Below are 11,006 nucleotides of genomic sequence, written 5' to 3'. Positions count from 1 at the left end.
ATGATTGTAAAACAATGTAGCATTACTTGTGTGTCCTGAATGGCTCTTTACTGGTGTTTTTCTGGCGGGAAATGTTGTTAATGTGTACAACTATACAGCTCTGAATCGACTTTGGCAATTACCTGTGATTTGGGCCACAGATGGGAAGTTTCTTTATTTAGATGGTTTTTTTTTTTGTAATTTTCAGTGATGTATCTGTTTGCTTGCAACTTTGTTTCTTAATGATGAATGCATCAATCTATATTATTATTATTATTATTATTATTATTATTATTATTATTATTGCCATATTTTACAGCCATTTATTTTTCCCAAATGATTGATGTTAGCAAACTAATTTGACAGTTTGATTTTTGTTGTTATCACTTGTGTAATTTCTCTAACACTGTGGACTTTTACATTTATTAATTTATTATTATTTCACAGCAAGCCACACTATTTAGCCTCGGAATGGGTAGGTCTGGGATTAACATAGATAATTAACCTTTTAAAGTTTAACAGAACACATCTAATATAAAGTTATATAATGCAATGTCTTGCCCAAGTAGGCCATTTCAATGTTTGTGTCAAATACTTACAACAACTACATAAAACAATCAAACAAACAAAAAATCTGAAAGTGTTTTAATAACACATTATGTTATTGGTTGAAGGAAACACAACTAATCTTGTCCCAGGAGACTGAATTTGATTGAATTTGAATTAAGATTTCATTTGTATTTGACCTTTTGGAGTTCTCTGCTGAATTAAGATTTCATTTGTATTTGACCTCTGGAGTTCCGGACCTTGGCTGAGATCAGCGGATGGGGTGAGCCTTCATTAATCACTCTCTTTCGTCGTGGATTGCGTGAGGATTTACAAGCAGAATTAGCTTGCAAGGGAGACTCGCTCGATTTGGAGCAATTGATACAATTAGCCCTCAGACTTGATAACCTAATGAGATCCCGAGACAAACGATCTGTATCTACTACATCCCAGTCATTCAATAGATCATCTTTCAAGTCTAGCCCTGTCACAGATCCAGAACCCATGCAGATAGGAAGGACTCGACTACCTGCCAAGGAAAGACAGAGGAGAATTCAACAGCGCCTTTGCCTTTATTGTGGTCAATCTGGTCACTTCCGAGATGCCTGTCCTAGTCTGCCAGGATCTACTTCGGCAATTCCACGGAAACCAGTAAGCACCTGTCCCCTGATATCACCTGCTCAGTGTATGCTTTCAGTACACATTCAGCTCCACAATCAACACGTCTTTCTGTCTGCATTAATAGATTCGGGATCCGCAGGAAACTTCATAGACAGAAGAACTGCGAAGCGTTTTAAACTTCCCCTCACACCATTCCTACCACCATTTAATGTCAGAGCAATCAATAACCAACCCATCGGTTCCAGTCCAGTTACACAGAAAACCAAGCCAATCACCATGTCCATCGGAAACCAGCATTCTGAAAAACTGCCTTTTTTAGTGATCGACTCTCCTGGAGCTGATATAATACTTGGACATCCCTAGCTCGTTCATCATAATCCTGTCATTTCTTGGATCAAGGGGACTATTATTTCTTGGGGAGAACATTGCTTTATTAATTGTCTTACTTCACCTTGCAGAGCTACCCACATCAAGAGTCTGTTTCTGTCAACCCCGCCCGAAATCCCTCCTCTCTGCCTCCACATCGTTCTTGGGATTGTGCCATTGATCTTCTCCCTGGTTCTGCTCCACCTCGGGAAAGAATTAATCCTCTCTCTCTTCCAGAATCGCAGGCCATGGAGGAGTACATTAAGGAGGCTTTTGCACAAGGCACAATTCGGCCATCCACTTCACCTGCTGCAGCAAGCTTCTTCTACGTGGCAAAGAAGGACGGAGGTTTAAGACCCTCTATTGATTATAGGGGACTTAATGCAGTTACAGTCAAGTATAGGTATCCTTTACCTTTAGTTCCGGCCGCCTTGGGACAGGTAAGAGGAGCTCGATACTTCACAAAACTTGATCTGCGTAGTGCTTATAACTTAATCCGAATTCGAAAAGGTGATGAGTGGAAGACAGCTTTTATTACTAACACTGGACATTATGAATATCTAGTAATGCCCTTTGGTCTGGTCAATGCACCTTCCGTCTTTCAAGCTTTCGTGAATGAGGTGTTACGTCCTTATCTTCATCGTTTTGTGATTGCTTATATTGATGACATTCTGGTTTACTCCTCTAATCTCTCGGAACATATCTCCCAGGTTCGACAGGTGCTGAAATGTTTGTTGCAAAATGGACTCTATATCAAAGCCGAGAAATGTGAATTTCATCAACAGCGAGTGGCCTTTTTGGGATACATCATCGATGCCAGTGGAGTTCACATGGATCCTGAGAAAGTAAGAGCAGTAACTGAGTGGCCGCAGCCTCAAACAATTAAGGAGTTGCAACGTTTCTTGGGTTTTGCTAACTTTTTCGTCGCTTCATCCGAAACTTCAGTTCAGTCGCATCTCCTTTAACCTCTTTATTAAAGGGCTCTGCTCGTCGCTTATTATGGACGGGTTCTGCTGAGGTCGCCTTTGAGAAACTCAAGTCCCTGTTTACCACTGCTCCAGTCCTCAAGCATCCAGACCCTAATCTCCCTTTTGTGGTAGAAGTAGATGCTTCTGAAAACGGCGTCGGGGCAGTGCTCTCTCAAAGACACGGTCAACCACCAAAGCTCCATCCCTGTGCGTTCTTCTCAAGGAAATTATCACCTGCGGAGAGGAATTATGATGGTAACGGTAACAAGGAACTCTTAGCAGTAAAGTTGGCCTTTGAGGGGTGGAGGCATTGGCTGGAAGGATCCAAATATCCATTTCTAGTACTCACGGATCATAAAAATCTGGAATACATTCAAGCAGCAAAACGTCTCAACCCCCGTCAAGCACGCTGGACATTATTTTTCACCCGTTTTCAATTTATCTTGACTTATCGCCCAGGATCTAAAAACACCAAGGCGGACGCTCTATCTCGTCAGTTTGACTCGGTTCATGAACCCCTATCCAATTATCCAATTCTACCCTCAACTACCCTCAACCCTCGCCCCAATCAAATGGAATTTCTTGGATGAATTTCAAAGGGAACTTTCCACCAATCCTGCCCCTTCTACGTGTCCTTCCAATAAGATCTATGTACCTACATCCAAACGTTCTACTCTCCTGCAATGGATACATTCTAACCCCGCTTCTGGACATCCAGGAATCCATCATACTATTACCTTGATCAAACAAAAATTCTGGTGGCCCACTCTGGTACAAGATACAACCCAGTTTGTTAATGCCTGCTCCATCTGTGCCCAGTCTAAATCTTCACGACATCCCCTCTCTGGTCTCCTGGAGCCTCTTCCAATTCCACCATGTCCCTGGTCTCATATTTCTATTGATTTTGTTACTGATCTTCCTAGCTCTCAAGGTTATACTACCATTCTTGTAGCAATTGATCGTTTTTCTAAATCATGTCGGCTTATACCTTTACAGAAGCTTCCCACCGCGCTTGAAACTGCTGAACTTCTGTTCCATCACGTGTTCCACATTTATGGGATTCCTGAGGACATTGTTTCCGACCGAGGCCCTCAATTCACCTCCCGCATCTGGTCTGCTTTCTTCAAGGCTTTGAATATTAAGGTCAGTCTCACCTCCGGTTACCATCCACAATCTAATGGTCAGACTGAACGTCTTAATCAAGAGATCATACGCTTTCTTCGTTCTTACTGTAGCACCTCCCAAGATGATTGGAGTCGTTTTTTGCCATGGGCTGAGTATGCCCAGAATTCTCTGACCAGTTCTTCCACAGGCCTCACCCCCTTTCAGTGTGTCTTAGGATACCAACCGCCGCTGTTTCCTTGGAATGAGGAGTCTACAAACATCCCAGCAGTCGATGATTGGGTACCGTCGCAGTGCAGATGTCTGGAATGCTACACACGTCCGTCTCCAAAGAGCTATTCACCATCAAAAGACCTTGGCTGACCGACACCGACAACCTGCTCCACAATACCACCCTGGACAGTTGGTTTGGCTATCTACTAGGGATATTAAACTTAACTCCCATCCAAGAAATTGAGCCGTTGCTTTATCGGTCCCTTTCCTGTCCTCCGCCAAATCAATCCCATTACCTATCGTCTCCAGTTACCTCCTCACTACAAGATAGCTTCATCATTTCATGTTTCATTGTTAAAACCTGTACGCCCCGATCCCTCCTCTCCTTCTGATCCTCCTCAGGATTCTTCTTCTTCTTCTTCTCCTCCGCCTCCTCCTCCCTTGGATCTAGAAGACGGTCCGGCCTATGCTGTCAGAGCCCTGTTACGGTCTCGTCGCCACAGAGGATGCATGCAGTACTTGGTCGACTGGGAGGGGTATGGTCCAGAGGAACGTTCTTGGGTTCTAGCCTCGGATATCCTGGATCCGTCTCTCATTGCGGACTTTCACAGGGCTCATCCCACTGCTCCTGCTCCTCGGCCTCGTGGCCGTCCTCGCCGTCATCTTCACTGCTCTGTTCAGGCTGAGGCCGATTCTGGGGAGGGGGGTACTGTCACGGTCTCCCCTGGTTCCACCTTAGTTCACCACCAGAGGTCTCCCTCTCCTGAATAACTTGTCTAGTGCTTCTCCTTTCCTTTGCCCAGTCAAACCAGTCTTTCCACATTCTTCCCTACCAGGTGCACCGGTTCTGTCCTCTTCTCCTATCATTGGTCAATCTTTCATTCACCTCGTTCAAACCCTCTCTCCTTCACAGTACTTAAACCCCTCTGTTTCCTAGATTCATTGTGAAGTCTTGCATTCTCTCCCGGTTCAGTTCTGAGCCTTGTTTCTTGTTTGCTTAACCGTGTATTTGACCTTTTGCTACCCTCTCTCGTTTACCCCTTTTGGATCTCCCTACTAGCCTGTTCGCCTGATCGATTGACCTTGGACTGTCTTTGTTAACTCTCTCTTGTTTTGCCCTTATCGGATTATCTGCTCCATATCTAAGCCTGCACTTGGATCCTTTCCTTTGGTCCTTGAGGACGTCACAATTACACTGCATTACACAGCTATGTGTAGACAGCTATAGTGGGATGCTCAGGGTCTGTTTTAAGTTAAAGTCTACATTAATCACTGTCAATGTTGTTTTACACTGCTACCATTACTACTACTACTACTATAATAATTACTATTTAATTCCCTATCTCTTAATTTGTTATCTATTCAAAAGCTTGTTGCTTTATTTTAATATGAACAAGACTGAGCTGTAAAGTAACTTGTCTCTCAGCTTTCGGTAATGTACTCACAATCTGCCAATGTCTGTGTCACCAAGATGAGTATGGCACAGTGTGTGGAGATATATTGTCCATAACTATACCTTGTGCTAGACTACTGGCTCTCAACCCTTGGGGTGGAGTACACCTGTATCTGCAGGTTTTTGCTTTAGCTGAGCTCTAAATTAATTCAAATGGAAACTTAATTTGACTAAATTTGTTTAATTTGACAGAAAAGTTTAAATGATTGTCAGGAGTTTCATGATTGGAGACTGAGGTCCAGTTAAGGTTTAATTAAGTTACTAATAAGCTCAGCTAGGCAGAAGCTTGAAACCGGAAGTAAATGAGCTGGCTGAGATTTCAGATATACGTAGGTTATAAGTCTCTATAGAGCACCCTCTAGCATGTCTGGAGATGTAGCTCAATGGAGAGCGTGCGTGCCGGTAGTGCACTCTGACAGTGGTTCAATTCCGGGAACAACATTTTTTTTTTTTTTTTTTTTCAGTGGAGGCGACTAGAACAATAAAACCTAAAGATCCTACAAGGAATATTTTTGTATATAAAATTAAAAATGTAAAAGCAGTTTTCAACCCCTTAACATTTATTATAAAATGTTATCACATCAAGCAAACCATCTGGACCCCATTCCTCATAGCTGGCTAACTGAGCAGATAACATTGAGGATAACTTGACAGAAGTCTATTTTTCCTTGGTGACTCTCAAGACATCTTGACAGTTTGAAGTCCGTCTGTCACTTTCTCCATCACAGCAAGGCCAGTGCAAGGGAAGGCTGCAGTGAGTTCCTAAAGCAGGACACAAATATACAAATACAAGAGAGCTTCTGGAAGAAATTTAATTTATTTCACAGAGGTTATGTAAAAATGGTCCAAAGATTTGAAGCCCAAAAACAGTTTGCCAGTGTCCAAACTCTGAAATGGACAGTGGCTGGCCTTTGCTCCCTCCCATGGGTCTGCTTCTCTCAATGTTTGTTGCAGGTCTTCTGCTTCTCGAAGAGCGGTTTCAGCTGATCCTCACTGGTCGCCTCTTTCTGCTGCATCAGGTCCGCATGCCCTTTGGTCACTCCCCAGCCATCAGGTGTCGACATGGAGGGACACTGTGGACGCCCAGAAGCAGGCAACAGCTTCTCCCAGTAGTCACGGCGAGCCCTTTGTGAAAACAGAAAATGTACCTGATTCCTGGACAGCATTATAGTGGGTGAAATGTGCATAGTACGGACGTGAAAGTGTTGCTTAACTGCAGATTACTATGCCACAGCAGATTAATACAAAAGGCAAGTTTAAATGCTAAGGAAATATTTATAAAACCTTTCACTAACACTAGTTTTTCCTATTGAGGAAGAAAAACTGATATTTAAGTTAAGTTCCATTAAATGCCTCTTTTTTCTATTTGAGATCTAGCAGGACCTGATCAGTTTTAGGATTCTGTGATAGTACTCTGAATAACTGATGAAAAGTGGCATTAGTGCAGCATATAGCTGGATATTCGGAGGCTCTAGCATGCAGCATTAGTCTGTGAGAAGAGCATGGCGAGGCACTAATCTCACCTGGCCCTGACCCATGGCTTTGTGTGCATTTCCAGAGAGCTGCCCCAGTTGCCATGCTTCTGTGAGCCTGCGGGCAGAAATCCTCTCTCCGGAGCCAGCTCCTCTGCAACAGCACGGATGTGGTAGGGCTCGAACCCACAACAGCCGCCAATGTAGCGAATGCCCAGGTTGTACGCCTCCCTGGCATACCTATGCATGTCCCATCTGGTCAGGATTCTTGGTTCCAAGGCTATTGGTTTGATTGGCAAAAGAATCACAGACAGCTGAGGTGAGTACAGATGCATTAGGGGGAAAAAAATATTGTACCAAAAAAGGTAAAAAATTGTGACTAAGGACATTTAAAACATAGGGATCCATATGGATTCCTGGTGTACTGGGAAGAAAATAGCTTTTTGATATTAAAAGGAATTCAGTTTTGGATTCAGGAATTTACTAGCACAATACAAGTCTATATGATTACAACCAGCCTATAGTCTATAGTGAGTATTAAAGACACCTAATCAAAACATTAAACCACACGTTACTTTACAGTTCTGTTAAAAGCAATGTAATGTGCACAGCATTGAAAACACTGTCAGTGACACAGGATGCACAGCTGAATTACTTGCAGCCTCCTAAAATGTGTCGGGAGAATTACCGAAGGGGAATTCTGGCAGGTCAATAAAGCCCTGGTGGTTACAGTCAGGGGTGTGGTAAGCAAGTGGCTGGACCATGAGGTGGGCCTTCAGATTTGCAGCTTCCAGTCCTTCCTTCATGAGTTTCACAGTCTTCAAGCAGGTCATGGGGTCAAAGTGGCAGTTCACTCCAACAATCTGAGCTCCTACAAAAATCAAAAGTGTCAGAAAAATACTATATGAAACAAATGCAAAAACAAAAACAGAATTTCTAAATCTGATTTAGATAAAAGAAAAGGTGCTAAAACTATAGAGGACTCCTACAATGCTGTGCTGAGAAGGTTCCAGCCAGACCCCATGAGCTCCACTGCCTGGGTACATTGGGCTTTAAATACATAGTGAAAACTGCAGACTGTATACCGTTAGGAGAGGGTTCTGCATTGAGGAACACAGAAGCTGGATGTAGGTGTAAATAAGAGTGAAGCAAATGCAGTGGATCCTTTGCAAATTAACTTTCCCGTTTTGGCTGACTCACTCCTTATCCCCTTGACCAGGTGGTACGCAGTACAGAGCAGGCTAAGCATAGTGCACCGCTGGGGGGAGCTAAGGGAATTGGGTTTCTCTTGCTGAAGCTTATAGGTTAACCGGTTTGTCACAAAGTGCGTCATGACAACTCTTTACATTAACCGTGTCCAACTACTAGCATGGAGCACAGGTGTGTTTAGGCCAGATGTTAGTATTGTATTTCTTTAACCAGAAACGTTGGAAGGAAGTATGTTCAGACGCACCAGCTTTGACCAGCCTGCTGGCACAGTCCCCAGCACTGACGCCATTCAGGTCTCCTTCAGGCCCAATGCACATAGTGGCAGCGACTGGTTTCCCACTTGCCTTCAGCACCTGGACTGCCCACTCAGCTTCCTCAACGTGCTCAAAGTACTGCAGACAACACACAGGGACCAAACTGCATGTGAGCACAACATTCAGTTGAAAACAGTGCACATCTCACAGGGACTTAACCCAGGAACTCTGCATACAATTTCTAATGTACATATCAGAATATGTAATTGACCTGTTGTTGAATATTCATTGTTAAGATTTAAATGGAGGTACAACATGTTTCTGTTAAGATGCTGGGGCCTCCAGGCTAAATCAGATATTGTGGTCCATGGACAATTATAATGGCATTTACTACACAGGGGATCTAATTGACCCTTTCTCCATAAAAATGCTTTGCATGCACAGGAGACCCAATGCATGGGCTAAGACCTGCAGAGGTATAAAACATTCACCCCTCTTTACAGCACTTGTATGCTTACCTGAAGTGATGCAAGTATAATGAAACAAAGTACAACACACAGAAAGTTGAATACTAAAACTAGCAATATTTCCATCATAAGACATACTGCTGCTTCAAGGATCTTTCCCAAGTTCAATTACCTCAGCAATCAGAAAGTCCACATTTTTTTTCAGGAAGACATCCATCTGTTTCTTGAAGATGGCCTTCACTTCATTCTCACTCTTGCAGCTCAAATAGGAGGGGGTCTGGGATACCCCACCAGCAACCAAGGCATCTCCCTCATTGGCAACTTCTCTGGCCAGATCGCAGGCAGCTTCGTTGATTTGTTCTCCCTGGGATGACATCGAAATTAACATAACAGAACCAAATAGAAGGCAACGCCATTTAAAAACAAAAAAGGAATTACAATAAAACACTATTACATTCAACATGAATCATTCCAGCAGATCTTAATTTCGATTTGGTGTATGGAAGTGCGCCAACTTGTAGTAACCAACACAGTACTCACTGTAAACTGTAAGTTGCTGCCCCTGTTCTCCAGTTTATCATCACTAGCGTAGAATGTAAAAGTCTGCATGACATTTGATCCTGCCCTTAGAAACTCACGGTGCAGCTGGCGAACTGTAAGGCAATGCAAACAAGTGGTCATATTAAAGCTGTGTGTAGAAAAAAGCGCAATTCACATTGATACACACACATCTCTGCGCAATCAGTAAATAAAGTCGGATCCATTGTGTGTCAGTCAGTGACTGTGCCAAGACAATAGCATGGACTCACCAGCCTCGGGGTGCTCGGCGGCTGCCTCGGGGGTCCAGGGTCCTGCCTTCACATAGCCCCTCTTCTCCAGGGCGAACACGAAGCCCCCGTCTCCGATGACAACTTCGCCTGCATCCAGACGCTCCAGGATGCCCTGCAATGCACGTTTCAGACTGGGTTGGATCACTGAAGATCAACTGTGGTTGCATTCACGGCAACACAACTACAGTCAAGTACGTTTTAAGTAGAGTTTAAGTGCGCTTTAGGTATAGCGAACTAGCTGGTATCCCAGACCTCGATACACTAATCTAAAGTACCCTACCTAAAATATTGGGTCCAATACCAGAGTCAATCTGATTCTCAATCCAGCCCATAGTGTTCTTCACTATAGATTTCTGCATCAACCACATTTCTTTTTTATTTTGCACAGTTCTCTCATGTGTATATGGTTTAAACTGTGAATCCCTTATGATGGATCATTATTCTATTGTCAATACTGTGCCCAGATTGTCACACTCAATGACGACCAACGTGTTGCCGTCTTGTCCACACAAAAAAAAAACTAAAGAAACAAACAAAAACAAAAAATCACCCTGACTGGTTTAAAACCAGTGTAGATATGATTGGCGATAGATTTAACAAACGCAAATCAGATCTGCCCAAGTAATGGTGTTCATTCCCCATTCTGAATTATTGCGTTGCATCCATACAACAGAGGTATAGCTTCAATTTCTTAAGTTTTACATTTACAAACCATTATTTGAAAAGCATAGCATTGTTATTACGGTTTATTTATGCAGTATTTCAGTACTACCTAGTATCTGTCTACCTAGCCAGCCTACCCAAAAGCGCAAAAGCAACAGTGCGTCAAACTTAGAGTAAGAACCAATGCACCTTTTTTTTTTTTTTAATCACAACGACTAAGTAAGTAAATGCATGCATACACTTTTTATTTATTTATTTATTTATTTATTTACACACCTTGTTAGATCCAGCTGGTGCCATTTTCGCAAGTTGGGAAGACAGACAGCACTAAACCGTACACCCCAATAACTGAAGCGCGCAGCTGGAGAAAGGCTGCTATATATGAACCATGGGGTGGGTGGTGCTGACATCATTCCACTTGCTCTGTCTCATTGGTTCTTACATGTTAACTCCATATTTCTATAACTTATTTCGAGAAATAAAAAGCTTTCTTTGGATACTGTCTCAGCTCAGCCATAGGAAGTAAACGTTTTACCCATATGATTGGTTTAACACTAACCAATACATACTAATTCAGGAAACTTGTTACCTACACTAATGACACGAATATGCGCTATTTAAATAATGATATACGCAATATGAATACTTAAAACAAACACTAGTTATCCTAATTACATAATACTATAACAACAACAATACATCAGTAAATCAATTTGGTCATAGGTGTATTTGGCAGTTTTAACGTTGGCTGACTGTTAATACCTAAAGCCTATTTCTGTATTTTAGGTAACTGTCCAATTATAAAATGCATTGAAAACACTACATTGAGAGTGTGGAGAAGGT

The 11,006-nt window shown here is 42.6% G+C and overlaps 1 protein-coding gene across 1 annotated transcript; it reads right to left on the bottom strand.

Moving 5' to 3' along the window:
* Positions 1-6,066: 6,066 nt before the first annotated feature.
* On the bottom strand, positions 6,067-10,542 carry bhmt (betaine-homocysteine methyltransferase). Its single transcript, XM_066711981.1, has 8 exons — positions 10,440-10,542; positions 9,480-9,612; positions 9,211-9,323; positions 8,843-9,034; positions 8,194-8,341; positions 7,429-7,611; positions 6,792-7,020; positions 6,067-6,393 (listed from the first exon to the last, which is right to left on the bottom strand). The coding sequence occupies exons 1-8, from the start codon at positions 10,461-10,463 to the stop codon at positions 6,207-6,209; spliced, it is 1,209 nt and encodes a 402-aa protein (XP_066568078.1). The 5' UTR covers positions 10,464-10,542; the 3' UTR covers positions 6,067-6,206.
* Positions 10,543-11,006: the final 464 nt, after the last annotated feature.

The sequence above is a fragment of the Amia ocellicauda genome, chromosome 8 (genome assembly GCF_036373705.1).
Source record: "Amia ocellicauda isolate fAmiCal2 chromosome 8, fAmiCal2.hap1, whole genome shotgun sequence".
NCBI lineage: Eukaryota > Metazoa > Chordata > Actinopteri > Amiiformes > Amiidae > Amia > Amia ocellicauda.
Note: the sequence above shows the minus strand (reverse complement) of the source record. Positions and strands in the feature narration are given on the sequence as shown.